This window comes from Fundulus heteroclitus, chromosome 18 (genome assembly GCF_011125445.2).
Source record: "Fundulus heteroclitus isolate FHET01 chromosome 18, MU-UCD_Fhet_4.1, whole genome shotgun sequence".
Classification (NCBI taxonomy): Eukaryota; Metazoa; Chordata; class Actinopteri; order Cyprinodontiformes; family Fundulidae; genus Fundulus; species Fundulus heteroclitus.
In genome coordinates, this window is record NC_046378.1 from 29502183 (window position 1) to 29522920 (window position 20738).

Genomic DNA, 20738 nt, shown 5'->3' on the forward strand with positions numbered 1-20738 from the left:
TGCCAAAGTCTAATAACAACCGCATCAAAAATGAAAGCGTTCTCATAGTTTAGAATGACTTGTTTATATATATAGGTGGGGTATACCCACCGTTTTTTATTAAAGTAGCCGAAAGGGGAGAAACCTGTTAGCTTTGTGGGTTTTAACTCTTTATTAACATGTCTTGTTGGAGTAGGAGAAGTATAAAACAACCAAAGACAAACATAGATCATTCTACTTGCTGTTTTCTGTTGAAATGGAGAACCATCCGTACTCTTTGCCCAGCGAGAGGCAAGCGAAAATAGACAAGAAAAGAAAAATAAGTAATTACAGGGAGAAAAAAAGCGTCTCCAAAGGCGTCACTTTTACCAGGTAGTGACAATTCATGAAGAAGCAGAGCTTCATAATTGATATGGGGGTTGCAGGCTTTCTGCAGGAGAGGTAAGTTAACAGTGAAGTTTATTGTGGCATTAAGTTAGAATCAGGGCAGTGTAGTCCAGCAACTACTCTGTCCTCCCGGCAAAGACGGCTGGTTTGTTTGTTAGCTAACACTGGAGAGCTCTGTTGCAACAGTTATCATTTGCTGTTAGATTGTTATTCATGTTGGTGGTAATGACACTCGGTTACGCCAATCGGAGGTCAGTAAAGTTAGTATTGCTTTGGTAAGTAAGTTTGCTAAAACAATGTCGGACTTCGTAATTTTCTCTGGTCCCCTGCCTGATCTGACCAGTGATGACATGTTTAGCTGTATGTCATCATTCAACCACTGGTTGTCGAGGTGGTGTCCTGAAAACGACGTGGGCTACATTGATAACTGCCGAACTTTCTGGGGAAAACCTGGTCTGATCCGGAGAGAAGGCATCCATCCCACTTTGGATGGTGCAGCTCTTCTTTCTAGGAATCTGGCCAAATTTATTAGTTCTCCAAAATGCTGACAACCCAGGGTCCAGACCAGGAAGCAGAGCCCTAGTTTAACACACCTCTTTACATCTTCTGTACTGTTACCCACCCATTAGCCTATCCGTGTCTGTCCCACGGCCAAAACTAAACAGATTAAAAACGGATCTAAAAGGAGCAAATCATAAAAATCTCATAAAAATCAATATGACTCAACTTGAACCAAAAAATAAAACAATTAAATGTGGTTTATTAAATATAAGGTCTCGCCCTCCAAAGACTTTGTTAGTTAATGAATTGATTTCTGAAAATCAGATTAATTGATTTATTTCATTTTTGTCTCACAGAAACCTGACTGCAACAACACTACATTAGTATAAATGAGTCAACTCCCTCCAATTATTTAAATTTCCACATTCTCAGAACTACGGGACGAGGAGGACGAGTAGCAACCATCTTTCAGTCTGATTTATTAATTAGTCCCAGGCCAATTAATAACTACAATTCTTTTGAACATTTAACCCTTAGTTTCCCTTATCCAAAGTGCAAAGCAATAAAACGTCTTCTGTTTGTTGTTTTTTATCGTCCACCAGGCCCTTACTCTCAGTTTTTAGATCAGTTCTCAGGCTTCATGTCTGATTTAGTGTTAAACACTGAAAAGGTTGTTATAGTTGGGGACTTTAACATTCATGTTGACACTGAATGTGATAACCTTAGTGTAGCCTTTAATGCTATCCTAGATTCAATTGGTTTTGCTCAAAATGTGCATAACCGGCGCACTCTTGCCTTCATACTTTGGACCTTTTGCTGACATATGGCATTGATTGTGAAGAATTAACTGTATTTCCTCACAACCCTGTCCTATCAGACCATTTTTAATAACCTTTGAGTTCCATTTAACCGAGTTCTCCACCCCCAAAAGGAGGTTTCAATATAGTAGATCATCAGATAATGCTGTATCAAACTTTAAAGAGTCTGTCCCCCTTTTAATATCCTCAGTATCACAGAAATGCCCCACAGATGGCAGCAATGTTGTTTGTTGGTGAAGATTCTCAGTCATCCAGGTCAGGGTCATTCTATTCCATTCGGTTTAATTTGCAGGCCAACAATGACCTTAACAGCTACCCATTACTAAGGGGGTGGACCTGTTTCAGTTCAATTTGCATTTCATCTAAGCCATTACAATCCCTTTGTTGGGCACTACTATAAAGCTTGCAACTCCACACTACTCCAGACATTTTGAATTGAGAAAGCTTTTTGGATAGGAAGTAAAATGTCATCAAACTTTAAAAAAAATAGTCTAGTTGTTTTGTTTTTTAACTTTTTTGGAATGAGCAATGTTGTTTCTTCCCATTCACAAATTGACACCTTTGTTGATGGTGTCACTTCCTCGTTGTGTTTTGCATTAGACAACGTAGACCCCTTGAAAAAGGTGATAATTCACAGTAAGCTGGCTCCCTGGTGAAGGTCACTAATGATATTCTCATGGCCTCAGATAATGGATTTGTGTCTGTACTAGTCCTGTTAGATCTCAGTGCTGCATTCGATACAGTTCATCACAATATTCTCCTAGAAAGACTTGAACATACTGTATGGATTAAGGGGAAAGCATCAGGCTGGTTTAAATTTTATCTGTCTGACAGATGTCTTCTCTAACCCCCAGTCAGTCGAGGCAGATTACCGTTCACACTGAGCTTTGTAATGCTGGAGGTTTTCCCTTCCCGTTAAAGGGGAGTTTTCCTCTCCACTGTCGCTTCATGCTTGCTCAGTAGGAGGATTGCTGCAAAGCCAAGGACAATGCAGACGACTGTCCCTGTGGCTCTACGCTCTTTCAGAAGGAGTGAATGCTGCTTGTCAAGACTTGGTGCAATCTGCTGGGTTTCCTTAGATAGGAAACTTTTTCACCAATCTGTATAAGCTGATTGAATTTGACTTTGGAAAGTGCCTTGAGATGACATGTATCATGGCGCTATATAAATAAAATTTAATTGAATTGTTATTGTTTACATAAGTCATAACAGAGGGCGACCATACACTTCTTACAGCCTTATTTTCTGAGAGATTTTCCATGTGTTTGATGATTTATTTTGACACTTCAACTTGTGCAGGAGGTTGATATTGACACATTTATTACATTCCGTGGCTTTAGTAGTAATTATATTTGCTTAACAATGAAACATCAAATCTGTATTGTCAATGAATTAAAGAGATTGCAGCAGGAAACAAAATTGGATGCATGACATGTTATCGGCCACCACTGGACACCTTGAATCATTTCCCCAGTGTATATGATTCTTGCTATTTGGGGAAGACCAATCAGTATTTCTAATTCTTTAGCAGTGATATTAAAATTTCTGTAAGTTTTAAATATCTGTGCAATGTATAAAATATAAAAGTATTTTTTAAATTAGCAAGTGCAGCATCCTATTGTGTTTGGGTTGAGGAAGGACCAGACAAACAGGATAATAACAGGATAATAATAATAATATTAATAATAATAATAATAATAATAATAATAATAATAATAATAATAATTATTATTATTATTATTATTATTATTATTATTATTATTATTATTATTATTATAAAAACTTACAACAGACACAAGGAAGGAGCATGGAAATATGCCATGAGGAGGAATGCCACCAAACAATCTGGCAGAGAAACAGAACAACGGGAAGTATGAAGTTAATGGAAGAAACTGGGGAGGAACAGAGAATTACAGAGAATATATACTGAGGCAGCGTGGAGAAAAGTGAGTCAGAAACAGGTGAAGGTAATCAGGAAGGGATGAGGAACAGCTGAGACCAATTAAAACCAATGAGCTCAGGGGAGGAGTGCACTGAACAGAAACTGGAGGGACACACATGGTAGGAATCTAACAGGAAATATTACAAATTGTACATAGAATAAAATTAATTAATCCAGAAAAGTATTAAATGAAATGGGAACAACTAGAAAATATAAATGGGGAAAGCAACATACAGACAGCCAAAAACTCAAACACCTAAGAATAATAGGCATTAGGACTAAACAAACAAAGCATTTCCTAGGAAACATAACAGCAAAGAAAAAAAAAAAAACACTTGCAGATTGTAATACATTTCCTTTGTGATGAACTCTTTTAAGTACTGCAGTGGAATATGGATCTCATCAGGAGGTTTGGCACATTGTACCTTGAATGTGCTCCCCAGGGTTTCAAAAAATTTCCTTCTCAGAGAAAATCGTTGTCCTTTGATGGGTGCCTTTTGCTGCCCATGGTTCCTGTTAAATTTGGGCTCTTCTTCTACCCAGTGCTAGAAAATACTGACACATGAGTGAATCAGGATGTTTTGTACATGTCCCTTGGGGACTTTGTGAGTAAAAAGTCAATCTTAAACCTTAAAGAAACTATACCTGGATTTATTTTTGTCTGGTTAAGAAAAATGCTATTTATGCAATGTATCATGTGTTAAAAGGCGTAATTTACATTTGATGATAACAATTGACTAATTGATTGCGTGATCAAATGAGCCATGGCTTTTTTTAGTAGGAATAAGCAGTGACCTGGGGACCCTGGACAACTTTTTTCTGCCAATGGCACAACGAGGTGTGGAACCATTACTAGCAGCAGCTCCTCCAGCACGTGCATGACAGGGTATGTAAAAACAGCACGGAAAGAACATTAGTATTGACCATTTACATTAGAAAATATCATTTACCCAAGAAGTAGCAATTTATGTCAAGGAAAACAAAGAAAATTCCCTCAATGAAGCCTTGTTTTCTCCGGAGTATAGGGCATAAGCTTGAGGCGCATGTTTAGCCAATTGCATGTCGAGGGTTTCTCATTGGGGAACAAACTGTAGACTTACAGTTACTTGCTGTTCTTCTCACTCATGGTTCGAATTTGTGCAGAATCAGGTCTAATTGCTTTAAAAAGTAACTTTCCTTAATGAAAAAAAGGCTGTGCCAGTAACAACAGTGTCACTTTGGGTCCTTATGGTGAAAACAACTTTATTGGATAGTATTGGAAATTATCTTAGCGGGTGGCTCCTTACAACCACTATTGAGCATTTCTCTAATGGATAAACGTTGCATACACAAGCACACTCTTGCAAACACCTACAGGTGCTTGTATTCAGGTACTTACAGATTCACTAAAGAAAACCCCTATTACTAGCTTTAGCTGTCACTTTATACATCTCGTACTAAATAACACTGTATATTCTTCAGTGATGGTATCAAGGCATTGGCTATTTGTACCTGTAATACTTTATCGTTTTTGTCGCTGTTCTTTTTATAGCTCTCTCTGCAGGTGTAGAAGCAGACTCCAAGGATGTTATCTTGTTCTCTTCTTACCCTTTAAATTGTTTCCACTTTTTCTCCCATTTAGCATTTTGTCTTCTTTTTATCTTCCTTTTTTGTCCTACCTTCCTGTTTCTGTGTTAATTGAACATGACATAGTCCCAGAATAAAATCTAATAAAGCTTTTTTTTTTGCATATATAGCACTATAGTGAAAGGAGTAATGCTCCACCTGTGAAAGAAATATCTATTGGGCTCTATTTGGCATTAGGACAACAATTCTTAATGCTACATTGCAAGACCAAACATAGAAAGAGAAAAAACCCCGAATCTTACATCATTGGGAGGACATCTGACTAGTCTGATTATCAGTTATTTCTATTAGAAATAACTTTCCAATTGGACAACAAATACATGAAAACTAGCATTAGATGATACAGTTCTGAAGACTTTTGATCTTTACTGTTTGCAGTTAGTCATAAATAAATAAAAAACAACTGACAATAGCTACAAATTGAATGCCCATTGGAGTACACATATAATTATTTTTATGTTTCCCTTTCTTGTTGCAATAAAAATATATTATTTTTGAGCATTTTAGTTTGTAAAACCTTTCTACATTTGTGGATGCTATGTTGACCAGATGTCGAAAGTAGGTGGATTTACGTAGCATGCTACTTAGAATTAGTTCAAGTTAATTTAATTAATTAGTAATCTAAATAAACACAGCTTGGTAATACTTTTAAGGTAAATGACAGTGTTAGTGTCAATAAAGAAAAAGAAAACACAATACCAAAAAAGAATAGGCTTTCAATTTAACTCCCAATTTCAGATTCTTTCTACAAACATAAACAAAACAAAAATAAGAAGGTAATATAATTACCGTAATCATTTAATTTTATTCTTGAGGGTTTGACGGTATAATATTCTATCCTAACAACAACAACAATTACAACCTATGCTTCGCCCAATTTGTATTTTTGCACTGGAAGCTACGTTGCGGATCCGTTTGTTGTCCTGTCGGAGTGGTACAGCCCACGCTGCCCCGTTGCTATGGAGAGCAGTTGAACAGGAGCGCGAGCCGAGCCATCCTGAAAGAGGCACGAGCGAAGAGAACGGGGGGGACGTAGCTGAAAGTGCCGAAGCGCACAGGCACTCAGAGAAACCATGGAGACTAGACCCACAGACAGAGGACAGAGCCGGAGGACTGTACCTAATCACGGAATGCGACTTTTAACGTCCCTTTTCGTCCTGTGCGGAGCCATTGGTGAGTTAACGGTTTGTCTGCTTGTTTTCACTCGGGCGACTTTTTTTTTGCGGTAACGGAGAGAAGTTGCAGTGGCGCTGCTCTCTCGGTCCTTCTCTATTAGTCATCGGCACAGCTGAGCTGACCAGCACAGCTTAAACTCTTTTTTTTATATATATTGAATTAGACCCTTTCAGGCTCATGATAGTTGTATGTAAGTTAATTATAAAACGGGACTAGTTCTTGTCTGTAGACATTCATTGTTCGAGAGCGAATGAAAGTCACCGCAGGCATCCGCTGACCGTTAGCTAAACCTGGCTTCTTGCTCTATTTGAACACAACTCCGTTAACGTCGCTGCAAAAACGCTGTTAACTCGGAGCGGCTGCACGCTAAAGCCGACGGCCGATCCAAAATGCGTTCAAGTGACAACTTTGTGCGCCGCTCGGGTCTAACGGGGCAGATTATGCGCACACTTTTGCAGCAGAGGTACTTGTAGCTAACATCATGCGGGAAGTGTGAGGGAAATACCGGCTGGGATTTCTCCTACACAGATGGCTGCAGAACCCATTGAGGAGCAGCAGCAGCAGCGGCGGCAGCAGCAGCTCTGATTTGCGGTCGGACAAAAATAGAAACGACATGGAATAATCTGGGCGTCACTCGTGGTAAGCGAAGAGGGAGCTCCTGATGTGAGAAGTTTGCCAAGCTGTTGGTTGCAGATGAGGGGGGGATAAAGAGACGATACGTGATACAGAAGAGGAGGGGGATGCAGCGCTGGCTCCTCTGGCTGGCAGGGGAATGAGGACTTATTTTAAGGCAGCCACTGCAGTCGCAAAGTCTCTGGAAGTATTGACCTGAAGTTGGGCCGCATGCCAGCCAGAGCACCTTCCCATCCCTTACAGTCCCGGGCAGGGCAGCTGTAGGGCTTTGCTGTATCCCACCCTTGAGCTGGGATTACAGGACACGGCAGGTCTGCAAAGGCAGAGCAGGGGACAAACACGGGCGGCCGGCTAAGTAAATACTGCCCTAGAATGCACCATTAGGTTGATCAATGAATTCAAGGGCGGAAATAAGCTTGTCAGAGATTTGGACATGTCAGCAAACTTCTCACGTGGGAAATGAAGTTTTTTGCTGCATGGCCATCTTTATTATTGTTTCCTTAGCTGATTGATTCAATTCGTTGTAATCATAGAACTCCAGAACAACAACAGATATCTCAGAGCACTTCACAAACAGGGCCAGTTCAAATGAAGTTACAATAGAACCCCCCAAAAATGTTGTCTATGTGTTGATATTCATTCGATTCGTTTCACAGGTTTCTATGTTTCCAGAAAAAAATCTGTTTTGGCACAAATAATAAAATGACACTATCTTAATACACCCGCACCAACATGAGGGTGTCATGTAAATTTATACACTTTTTTCCGAATCTTATAATCTAAATCAGTTTTTTTTTTATAACCATAGTTTTCTTACCTTGAATTTTTGATATTGCTATACAATCTCTATTATTTTTGCTATTATTGCTTATTTTGATGTATACCTGTGTGCTTCCCTTTGCCTGTCAATTTGCGGTTGATACAAATAACAGATTATTCTATTTTAGCTCATGTCTTACTGCACATAAACATGATACAAAGGTTTTTAAACATTCGATTTCTTTAAACCAGTGAAACTTTTTGCACAATATTTTGGTTAATAACTATTTGAAACACAATTTAGCAGATTTTTATTCTAGTCATCAATAATAATAATAATAGCCCAATTAATGTAGTGTAAAATACCATCTGTATAACTGTAATAGGTAGGAATAACAGTTTATATTTAAAAAAAAAATGTATAATGATTTTCTTTTTTTTAAGTAGACAACACGATGTCTTGGTGGCGTGATTTCATTCAATATAGATTACTATTTAAATCTTTCCTCCAGCTGATTGAATGAAGACACTGGCATTGTGGCTATTCCTGAAGAAGTAGTGGCAACAGTAGACAGGAAACACTCTTTTTTTAACAGGAAGAACGCTCCAGCACAGCCCGGCTCAGTATGAGCTTCCGCAAACAACTGGGAGTTGAGAGAATAGAAAAGGGGGGACAAAGAAAACCATAGAAGCACTGCTCCAAGAGTACTTTTTATGTGAAAGGATAGTACACAGACTGATGTCAGCAATAGCTCTGGTTGCAGTTTGTTTTTTCAAGGAGGGAACCACAGAGAAACACTGAGACAGTATTACAAACTACGGGACGAAAAACTAAGTGGTTGAGTCGTTTTTTGTTTTTTTTCTTTTCTTTTTTCAGAATAGAGACGCTGTCAAAAACATAATTACTGGGCCAAATGAAGAAGAAAAGAGCATTGGCAGAACACAGAGTTAATGGGAGCAATAATTGCAAACAGTGGATAAATAAAGCATCAGTTGAGTAAATCACTCAGCTTAGTGAAGCATCACTTTCGCTCTCTCGGAGCCCAACATGCTATGTTGCCAGAAATCAGCAATATTTAGCTTGTAATTAGAGGCGAGGTAAAATTGTGTTCATCTGAGAAGCCCTAAATGAGGAAATCTTCTGACATCAGTCAACGCTTCTCATATAATTACTCTTTTTCTTCTGCATACTGGAGACACATTTTTTGCAGGGTGGCCGTTGTGCCGTTCTTTTTCTGTCTGTGTCCACAAAACACGGTCAAAAATCAGCGCGGAGAGCTGAGAAACAACACAGTGTTGCAAGCTCAGCCGATTAGCATCTGAACATGCTGCTTGCTTGATGCCTTCTGGATGCAGATAAGCTGTCAGAATAGTCACCTCGACAGTTCAGTTTGCTGATTATCAGCACGTAAGACGGACCGGGCTGAAAAAGAGCAGCTTTGGTAGCGTGTTTGTTAGCCTGGAACAACTATATTAGATGTTTGCCTGTTGGAAATCCAAGTTTGCAAGGTACAAAAAGTGTTGCTCTTCCAGGTTTGCTTAAGTTCTCTTTTGGAGGAGCTGTGAGGAGGGGATTCATGCAAGGCGTGGCTACAGACTGTGAGGTCTGTAATTGAAGAGCAACGTTGTGTGGTTTCTTCTCCAGGGGCCGCATGATTCACAATATAAATAAATAATGTAGTAATGGAGCCACCGAAATTACAGAGTAAGAAATAGATTTAAGAAAAAAAAAGGAGAATTACTGACAGAGCAGATATGATCCCCGGAGAGGCTAATGGCGTCGTCACCACATGGCACAGGGCGCCTAAGGTCAGGACCTTTTGTTTGGCTTGATTGTCCAATAACTTAATACAGATACGCACTCACACGCAGACCCGTCTGGCCTGCCTGGCTATTGTAATGTTAATGTTGACACCATTTTGTGCCTTAAGTCGACTTTGGAGTAGACTTAAGTTTTAAGTTTTAAACATTAGTTCACAAAAGAGAGTGACGTGTGCGGACCAATTTTTGATGACTCTTGTTGCTCCTTCCTGGCTGTTTGTTGTCAGACTTATTCACAGAAAAGGGCTGTAAGAGAAGTTTGAGCGGCCAGCTGTCACACCCATCTCATCCTTCTAATTTGATCCCAAATCTCTGTTGCAAAGCAGCTGATTGAATGCTCTTAATCACTTTAAACGCAGGCAGGGTTTTATCTGCCAGGAGCAGATGAGTGTGGGGCTTTGTTGTGGGACATTAGTTTTTTTTTTGTGTGGGGTTCAGGGAGCAGACTGTGGTCACCAGCTTCTGTTGACTCCACCCTTTGCTTCCTTTTCCACAACAGATGTGACTGACTGTCAGAGTTTGCGAACTCCCCGGTGGTCTATTAATGACGTTGGAGCTAAAAACTTAAAGTTTAGCTCACTTTATCAGCTCTGTTTTCCTAAGATATTTGATCTTAGAATGTATACATCAAGCTGGCTTGGGCCCTGAGGAGGGTGCTTCTTCACATTCACTCTTGTATGAACATTTGGTGTAGATTTTGGTGGGTGATGATCTCTGCTAATCACAAGACATTTAGAAGAGTCAGGTTTTTACCCCAACACTTTCCGTTATTCGTCTATCACTGAATGGCAGCCAGTAACAGTGTGGCCATGTAGCTCCACCTGACTGTGTGTTAGCTCGTTTTCACACCCGATAGTTCAGTTCGATTGGCGACCTCAGCTGGTGCGGTTTGCTTTCACGCTGCACTTTTGTCAAATGAACCAAACCTTTGACCAACCTGCTCGACCTCTCTCTCTGTGGTGGCGCTGCACTGAGAAAGGAAAGAGTTTCCTCAACAACGCAGCACAACTTCCTTTACCGGGAAAGTGTAATCAAAATGGAAATGCGACGGGTTTGCAACGAGGAAACAGAGAGGCTCTCCTCTCTGCTCTGTGCTCTGACTGCAGGCGGGTTTCAAGTGAGACAGCGCTAAGAGAAGTGTGAAGAGGCTCACAGCAGCACTCGCCGCTGCCCCAAGATAATAACTGCACAACGATTGGTGCTTTTACGGGAAGTCACCGATAACAGAAGAAAGTCGCTGGATTTTTCTAAAAAATGTCGATGGATGGGTCTGAAAAGTCACTAAATATAGTGAGAAATTCTCTAAATTGGCAGCAATGACCAAATGCTTCCTAAGACTAGACGTATTCCCGCTGCTGGCCTTGAACTTTGCCTCACAGACATTGCAGCGGGCGTAATCTGCAGCACATTTTGAAAAGTGGAGCCATACTTTAAGACCGCTTTCTATCAGCCCCGCCTGCTTTGTTGACTGGACCAGCGGCTACTGACGTCATCACGCTCTTGTGCGTGCAATGCTGTGTTCAGGTCAGGCATGGAAAATCGGCCACTCTTCCACCCCTCATTATCACAATGAGGCGTTTAGGTAACGAAACATTGTACCATTTTATTTTTGCGTGAATTGGTCCTCGGTTGTAATGACGGGATTCGGTCAGTACCTATAAAAGTGCTGAGTTCAGAACCCATCCCTAGTGGAGCAAGGGGGAAAAAATCAACCAGTAACTACAGAAATCTGAATCAAAATTTTATCCCAAATGTTTCACAGACACATTTGTTTTAACAAACAGCTGTAGATAAATATGAGAAACAGCTGAAAAATAACCTGCTGGAATAGATAAAAGTATAATTATAACTAGTGTTGCCCCAATACCGATACCAGTATCGGCTGGGGCACCGATACCGCGCTAAAATGGTGGTATCGGTATCGCCGAGTACCAGCAAATAGGTCACAGATACCATTTTGATGTTTGTATGTCACTTGAATGCAGCCTTCTCTCTCTCGACACTCACTAGTTCTACTGGATTCACTTTGTATTAGTCTTTTTCCTGCTTTAATAAGGTAGCAGCTTGACAAAGCCATGATAGCAATTATTTTACATCCAAGTAGTATGCAGTTCTTCATATATACACACACACATACATTTCAAAGTAATGGTATCGGTATGGTATCGGTATCGGCCGATACTACACAGCCAGGTATCGGGTATCGGTATCGGGGGCCAAAAAAATGGCATCGGCGCAACACTAATTATAACACAACACAGGCCATCTTAACATAAACAATATTGTCTCGTCTTATATCTCTTAGAAAAAAATCTCAGTATTTTTGAATCTCAGTATATTGCCCAGCCCTACCCACACAGATGAAGGCTTTCAGCACGACCGAGTAGAACTTGTTTTTGTTTGTTCACAGAGTAGAATATTTTAGTTTCTGATTGGAGGGTCAATGTTTGGTGCCAATCAAACAATACCTGGCGGGTTTATTGTTTTGTGTTTTTATTGTGCATTTCTATTCTGCAATGTCATTAATCCTTTTGTTTGAGCCCTCAATAACTTTGACTTAAACAAAATGGAAATTGTAAAAAAAAAGTTTTTGGGCTGTGCCTTTCATCTGAACATGTAAGGTAAACATCTATGAAAATGCCTTAAAATGGCCAAATTACATACTAATTAACACAATAGCCTGTTTAGCTTGACAGTTTATGTTTAGGTTGACAGCAATTACATGGTTTTAAAGAAAACTAACGCTATTTAAAATGTCTATGGTCCAACTCTAGTGTCCACTATAAGTTACTTTGCAATACTCTTGCTCAATACAGTACATACGCACAGCTTTCACACCAAAATGCGTTGTATATTGGATCCTGTAAGAGATGGATGCTTTGTTCTGTAAACTTCAGCTTTTAGAAAAAAAAAAGCTTTCCTAATGGGTCTTAATAGCTACAGGTTGGCTTTTAAAGATATGCATCGTCTGTTTAAATAAATGGGCTCATGGCAACAGACAGATTAACAAAGTAAATACTAATAATACAAATATAGAATCAAGCCAACCATTGCTTATAAGCTTTCCATTGGTTCTGATTCCATCCACTGATTTACATGTAAGTAACTGCGCGTTTAAAATTGAAAGGAAAGTGGTAAAATGCTGTGAAAATACATCGGAGTGCTAATAATAGCAGCAGTGTTTTTTTTCTCCGCGATTTATGTCTATGTCCTGTCAACTAAAGAAAATCTTGGATAGACAGGAACTTACTGTTTCAGTCACTGAGTCATAGGAAACTGGGCTATATAAATGGCTTCCAGATATTTCCATGGTTAATTACCTGCTGTGAATGAACAGAGGGATACATTTTTTAACCTCTTTTTCCCCTGCTGTTTTCACGAATCAGGGTTTTACCCGAAAAAGGGGTGACTTAGATGAGGGTCACTGGCACGTACCGTGGCTTTATAGTCCGTATTAAAGAGTTATACTTGCAGGATGTGCATAGTCAGCAGTTAAACCCCCCAGGAGAGGAGCACAAAGGTTATGGGAAACAGGTGTGGCTGAGTTTCACCTCTCAATCTTATTTGTTTCAGTCCTTTCAGCTGTGGGATGGGCACACCGTGAGTTGTGTGCGCTGACCCACCCCCTACCACCCAAGTGGGAGATTATTAACACCCACCAGTCAAATACTGGGCTGCTCGATCTGCAGTGTTATCTCTCCTGGATGTACACAAAGAAAGTTGGCTTGCATTTTACTGTAGCAGATGAAACAATAGCTATTCCTGCCTACTTTTCCCACCTGCTCTGTGTCTAGCTGGGATTTAACAGGCACTCAGATCTTCATTCCCACTACTTAGCGAGTAACCAAACCTGTGAGTTCCACAGAAAGCGTAAAAAGACATTTGAGTTGAAGGTGAGGACCATTTTGGGAAGCTCTAACCTGTAGATTCTGATTTTTTTTTTTGGCCAATTCTAATTTATCTTACAAAATGAAAAACAACAAAATGCTTTCGTCTACCCTCTGAGTTAATTGAAAGTGTAACCCTCTACAGTAAAAACCTTTGCAGTAAAATAACACATCGATATTCTGACGCAACATATTCCTGCTTAGAAAATGCAATTTCTTTTTAAAAGGCTTCTTCTAGCTTCCTCCAGTGACAACATCCACTTGAATGGTTGTTGTGGTTATGCAGCCGAGTAGTGCTTGGCAGGGTGGTTTATTATGAAGCGTTCTTGTTTCAAACACAACTGAACTTAGCAACAAAAACACAGAACGCGCTGACCTTGTGGCAGAATTTTAAACTATAAGTAATTATGAAATGTCCATTGCATGCACTTTTAAAATGGTTAATTTCTAATCTCTCGCAGTACTAAAAAGGTGTTAATACCTCTGGTTGTGACTTGAAAACCATGCATACATGTTGAGCGCTTACTGTTAGGAAGGACCATAGCTAATGTGAGTCACAGAACAGAATCTAATCTCTGATGCACGTGTGTTGCAGTATGCATTTCAGCTGGATCTTGCACACCAGGATCCTCGCACGTTTATGCCAAATCATTCTGTTTTCATTGCATTTCACACCATTCCCAGTGTCTGAATTAGTTCCTGGTCCTCTCCCCCCTGTCAAACAGACTCTAAACCTGAATCCATTTTCCCCATTCTGATCAAAGTGTTAGAAAAGAAGAACAAATAAACTGCAGGCTTTATTTCTGTTAAATATTTATAAAGGAAAGTGCAGCGTGTCTTTCTACTGTCCTCTTTTTCAACTTCCTAGCTGCTGTGACACAGAGAAACAGAGTCTTGCTGACTTCTGGCGAACTTTACAGTTCTATTTTTTGCCTCTGCGTGGATTGCAGCAAAACAACTGTCCGGTCCCTTTTGGGGCCCTAAAACGGTGTTGGAATATCAGATATTGCACTGATTGCATTTCACCCAACGGTCTTTATAGTTTATAGCAGATTCAGCTTCCCTCACTCCAGATCCCAGACCTGATGGACCATTAACAATCATGTTGTTGCAGTCTTTGTGCATTTCAAACATTCCTCTTTTACATCAAAGCATTGCAAGTTGAGTCCAAAGACTGAAAACCAACTGCAAAGAGGGCCTCACTAGTCACGTTTTATTTTAAAATGAAACACTTTTGGTCAGAAATAGGAAGGGATTGTAAAGTATTACATTACAAAGAGTGGGGGATCCACTCTAAAGTCTAGACATAATAACAAATGGAAATGCAGCAAAAATAATGTGATCAAAAGCAGAGTATCAGGCTAAAATGAATTAACATGATAGGAATAGCTGAAGATGTTTTCTTTCTGTGAAATCAGTGTGATCATGCTTTATTCTGGATGACCTGGCCACTTTACTGTCTTTGCTCTCGTCTGAAAGTGGGCGTCACGTGAGGATCAAGGTTAGCTCATTATTCTCTGGCAGAAAAGGGTTCTGTACGCATCTGGAAATGAGGGCGTGCTGGGAAAAATCAACTTCCTTTGACCATGATAATGATGGGGACACCACACTGACCATAGTGCATCCTGTTTTTATTGACATCCGAAAACACACAGCACCATGACAGGTTTCTGTTGGTTTACTGCAGTTCCTTCCTCTGTTGAGAAGTGGTTATTGCTGGCGTGTAGAGCAGCAGTGCTGATGATTCAAAACTCCAAAGAGCCTAATGCTGTTTACATGACAAAAGAAAACATCAGAGCTGCACAGATAGCAGTTTCTTGGCTGATTCATGTTTAATTTAATTTCTCTCTTCTTTTTTTTTTTTTCTGCCAAGCCAAAGTGGCTCCTACCTTAGTATTGTGAATGTGTCCCACTGATATTATTCACCAATAGGCCAGTTGTTGCAGTGAGACCTTAAGGTAGAGTACCTTGGTTTTATGGCATCGTGCCATAAGCACAAAATGTAAACAATAATGGACAGAATCTAACAATTTAATTTTCTTTTATACATAACAGAAACACAACAATTGTTGCTGCTGCTAAAATACTGTTGTAAGTACACTGACGCCATAGCGTTTACTTATTATCTTCAAATTGTAATATAGATGCATTTAGAGGGTGAAAGAAAACAGGTGCGTGTTAACAGTCAGTGTGTTTAAAATCAGAGTTTTCAAGTACTCATGACAATGATTTCCCAGTGACTGTCATGTTGCTCTGCTCTTTAAAAAGTAACAGTGGGAATTAGCCAGGCTAGCTAGCCTGCAGTCTGCTGCTTAACAGAAATGCTGCTCTTGTCTCTGGGCATGCCAACCATACCTTCAAAAGCACAGACCCCTAATAACAGTGATGTGTAGAGCCTCTTTAGTTTCCGTACAGTGACTTTTAAAACAGACAACTTTCTTTCGTGTAAATGTGAAGCAGTGACCACTGGTACATTGAAACAGATAATGGAGGGGGGGAGCATGGATCAGCTCTGCTCCAACGCCGGCCTGCGTCTCATAGCAATAATATCTTTGAACTGTAGGAATGGTATCATGGAAAACTGGAGAAGTCCAGAACTTCTTTAAGCCGTGGACAACCCTATATTTCTAAACATATCTCCAGCTCGACACTTCAAGCCGCAGTCATCCACATGGTCACATCTTGCTACCGCTGACAACATTTTTATATGGAACAGTTTGCTGGAGTGCTAGGCCGCTACTAGCATGTTAATATCTGTTTTGATTTGGCTCCAAACACATGTCGATGCAGATCCACTTAATCCTGTCCAGACAAAACAGGAAGCTGATTTCCTGCATCACAAAAATTACCTTTGCTTTAAACTCAGTACAGTGACTAGTGTTTCAGCTGCTGTGTTTAACGCTGTGTTCCCTTACGCAGATATGTGTGTGGGGATTAGTGAAGGTAACATTAGGTTGTAAGGGAAAATCCAGACAATCGTTAATGGTGTCCGTGGTATCAGCAGCAGTCCTGAAGTAGCTAGTCAAGTAAGGATCCATGAAAACTGCAAAATTGTTTTTATTGTTTAAATTCATCTACAGTGAAGTCCATTCAGACACACAGAAGTCACTGCTCATTGCTAGTTTTGCAACTGGTGCTACTCTGCTACTGCTCTGGACTCCTCTTCCTTGCTTCATAGATTTTTTGGTGTATTTTTTTTCTCAGTTGATGTTTATTCAATCTTGCAAATCATTTTAAAGAGAAAAATTCCCTTTTGGATCTCTGCATAATGTGGGAAACTATGTTGGCACTATGTTAGATTTGGCCCAGTAGCCCATTCAGTCCCAGAGGAGGACAGTAGGTTCTGTCTTTAGTCCACTGTTCACTGTACAATTGAAGGATGCTGAATGATGGCCGTGCTTGGCTTTAAGTATCCTTTTTTAGTGGGGAGGTTTAGGAAGAAAATGCATCAATATGACGGAAACAAAGTGCTTGAAGCTAAATAGAATCAGTTTGCTATTATTATTGCTATTATTATTTGTGACCGTGAACAGTTCATGGCTCGGTCTGTTTTTGAGAGGACAGAGGCCGGAGTATTCCTCCAGCTGTTTTTATGCAGTAAAGACAGGGACCTGTGTGTTTGCATTACACAGTCAAAACTTGAATACAATGAAAAGCAAAGTTAACAGAAATTTAATAGTCTAATGTACACAGAAGGTAATTTGAAAGATTATACTAATAACAGTAATAACTATTGGGACAATTTTAACAACACAGTAACTAAGGATCAGTTAATTATACTGCATGGGAGAACCAATGGATAAGATGATTTCCCACGGAACTTGAAGCCGAAAAAGAAAATGCACCATACCCTCAAAAGAAGAATTTTCTTGTTCAGATTTTGTTTGTTTTTCCACTTGGTTTTAGTGGCTTTATTTTAGGCATCAGTATCATCTGTAATACTAACCTCAGCCCGTTACTTCAGATTTTATCCTTTGGTTTGTTGGTACCTGTCATGCCATGGGAACAACAGACTGTGATTGGATCACACGTCCTGAACTGAGTAGAGGTTTGTTAAAGTCACATGACGCTAAAGTAGGGCTGTATGGTATTAGAAACTCATACAACTGGGATATTATTTTTGGATATTGCAGTAAGGACATTAATTGCTGTAAACCCAAATTTCAATATGTTCTCTCTTTTTGACCTTTTATTCCAGTGCCTTAAACATGTTTTGTCGTCTTCAGCATCTGCAAAATTAACTTGGCTCGCACTGATTCACACGGTATTCACTGTGACTTCGGTAAATTTACATATTTGATATATTGTGCAGCCCCAATAGACATTTGTGGAAAGCTTTTAACAATATACTTTTTAGTGTATGTATAAAAAAAAAATAAAATGCTTTATCCCCAGACTTATGGGTCAGTTCCTCCAGACAAGAGCAAAAATAATTACAGTCACACTTTGCAATACTTACAGATCCTGTTTGTTCAATGTGGTTTTGTGACAATCAAAATAAAGTCTGTTTCTGTCATACACGGCGGTTTCGTAGGCTCTGTTTGTGTAATATCTTCTTATGGGGAAGTGTTTTTAAACGTTACCTCCACCATCCCCCTTACACCATGTATGGCAGTAATGTTTGGTTACATGGCTGATATGTTGGTGGTGTTGCCTAGGCAGGGAAAAGACGATCTTGTATGTCTAATAATAAGAGACTTTAAAATGATGTCAAAGACTTTTTACAGCACCTAGATGTTTCCCTTCGCGTGATTTCTGTTACCATCTGTGACATTTGTAAATTCTTCCACTGTTTTTTGTATGCATGGAAAAATAACACTGCCGCCCACCTCCAGAGTTACAGCGCTGTGTGCCCATACTAAAACCGCCAAACCCCCACACAACAAACAATAACAAATCCCACAATCTAAAAGACAGGATGCTGAAGGCATGTTTGTGTTCCTTTGGTACACAGTGGCAGACATTGTCCTCCCTAAGTCCTGCGGCAGAGTTATAGTTTGACTCTTGAAGGGGTTTAGCCTCCGTAAGCCTATTTATATCAACGTTATTGATCTTTTGATTTTAAACTCTGATCTTCCAATCAAATGTGACTCGGATGAGAAGGGCACCGAAGTCCAAATCGCTACGGGAGGGGTCAAAGACAAAAAGGTTTTGAAGAGGACAGTGACATGTGAAAGAGGCCTGCTGGCCCCTTATTTAAAGGCCTGTCAGCCAGTGTTTGTCTCCACCATCAATTAGCTTTCTAAAGAACTTCACACCCTCACGAAATACAATGCAAGGAAGGAAGGGGGTAGATGAGTGCTGGTGTGGAGACTAATGTTTTTTTCACCCTGCACAAATATTTCTTACAATAAAGGCATGCTATAAAACATCCAATTCACCACTTGGCCTATCCTGTTTCTGACTGATTAAGATAACAATATAGGCTTGTATTAGTCATTGTGTCACGTTTGCCAGCGTGATGCATTCAAAAGCCAGTCATAGGGATGGGAAATTGTAGATTTTAACATTTAAATGCTCTGGTCTTTACCAAATGTTGAAATTCTTCAAATCTGCTGAAGTATGTTTGTTAAAATGGGAGTACTTCCCATATTCCACGACACGCTAATTGTGTTAAAGCCTAGAATTTAAAGGGAGTGTACTTTTTTACAATGACTGAACCAATGGCCTTACCTTACTGTACCTTACAGATCTCAGTGCTTTTGCTGTCTTTGGAGCAGTAGGTCAGTCACATTAGCCTAGCCAGGCAACCATTAGAACCCGGTTCTGATGTCTAAACTACCGTTATTGTGACACTACAGAATCTGCCACCTCGACCAATTCCAATTTGTGTTTATTCCATAGTTTATAGCTGAAGAATAGTTGCAGAACTGTACCGAACCACAGAAAGATTCAAGCATCAATTGGAAAGTAATCCATATTACAAGGTTGACATGCAGGAAGTGCTCTGATCCAGCTGATTCAGCACATTATTTAGCAGCCACTCAGACTTCAGAGGCCCTGCAAAGATGATTCAGTGAAAGCCTGATGTATAGGTAAGACTTAGGAAACATTTACCTATACAATATACAACATTCAGTTCTAATAACATTCAGTTCTAATAAAAATGTACAGTGCACTCAGTGTCTTGAAATGTGTGTTACAGTCAATTCTTTGTAGTATATATATATATATATATATATATATATATATATATATATATATATATATATATATATATATATATCCCTTAGTTCCACAGCCAAGAACAAATAAAAATGAGATAAGTCTTTATTTCAAAGCCTGACTCAGGTAGGACTGTTTCTCCTGTGGTGTTCCTTGCCATTCTATGTAAATGCAGTGTTGGGTGTTACAGCTGCTAGCCCTGGCTGATACTGATGTCTGTCGATTCTGCTTTATTTTCTTAGGACTGTACCATCCAAAGAAGAATAAAGGTGTTACAAGGTTCATTGTTAGGAGCCGTAGTTTTGAATCCAACAGAGAAGGAAAGAATAATTATATCGTCTCCATTTATAGATCAAAGCTAATCTATTTTTATTAATCTGAAAAAGTACATGTGGTTTGTTGATGCATTCTTTAGATTGATTTAGTGAATGGGGGGTGGATCAAATTTTCATTATATAAAGAGTGCCAGAAGGGTATGTTTGTCATCTTGCAGCATGGTAAAAAATTGGGCTTTAACTGAACCGTTTTCTTAAGCACCAATGTCTGTGTGGTTTGACAAAACAAGGCTGAAACAATACAAATCTGCCATGTAGCCAAATTGAAGTTGAAGAAGCTCAGATTTTTGTTTGAAAAAAAAAAAAAACACAGAGAAACTGTTCAGGTTCCTTGTGTCTCCAAATAGATTCCCTTTCTGGAAAGAGAGCATTAATGACCCTCATATGCACAGGGGGCTTCTTCCCCAGACTTGGGTGCATTAAAACCATTTGTGTCAGAACAAACTTTTGGAAAAGTCGGTTCATAATTTAAAGCCTCCAGAGTACAATAATCATTAACGTCCTCAAAACCCTTTCCAGACAAACCTGTTTCAATCATCTTGTAAACAACTTGTGTCATTTAACATTACAATAAGTTGCAGAAACAGAAGACTGTGATCCCAGTTTTCACAAAATGGCGAGGCTCTACAACATATTGTATTTATTTCTGTACATATGTAGAAATGATTGGCCCAGCCGGCTACATTTTTTCGTCCTTGCATCGTTTCCA

At 39.5% G+C, this 20738-nt stretch overlaps 1 protein-coding gene across 1 annotated transcript in view; it reads left to right on the forward strand.

Moving 5' to 3' along the window:
• The first annotated feature begins 6194 nt into the window (after positions 1-6194).
• The window catches only part of nectin3a (nectin cell adhesion molecule 3a), a 45514-nt gene continuing 30970 nt past the window's right edge, over positions 6195-20738 (forward strand). Inside the window, exon 1 of the mRNA XM_036149826.1 lies at positions 6195-6426. Coding sequence (XP_036005719.1) covers positions 6327-6426 — 100 coding nt within the window. The 5' untranslated portion in view covers positions 6195-6326. The remainder of the gene's footprint in view (positions 6427-20738) is intronic.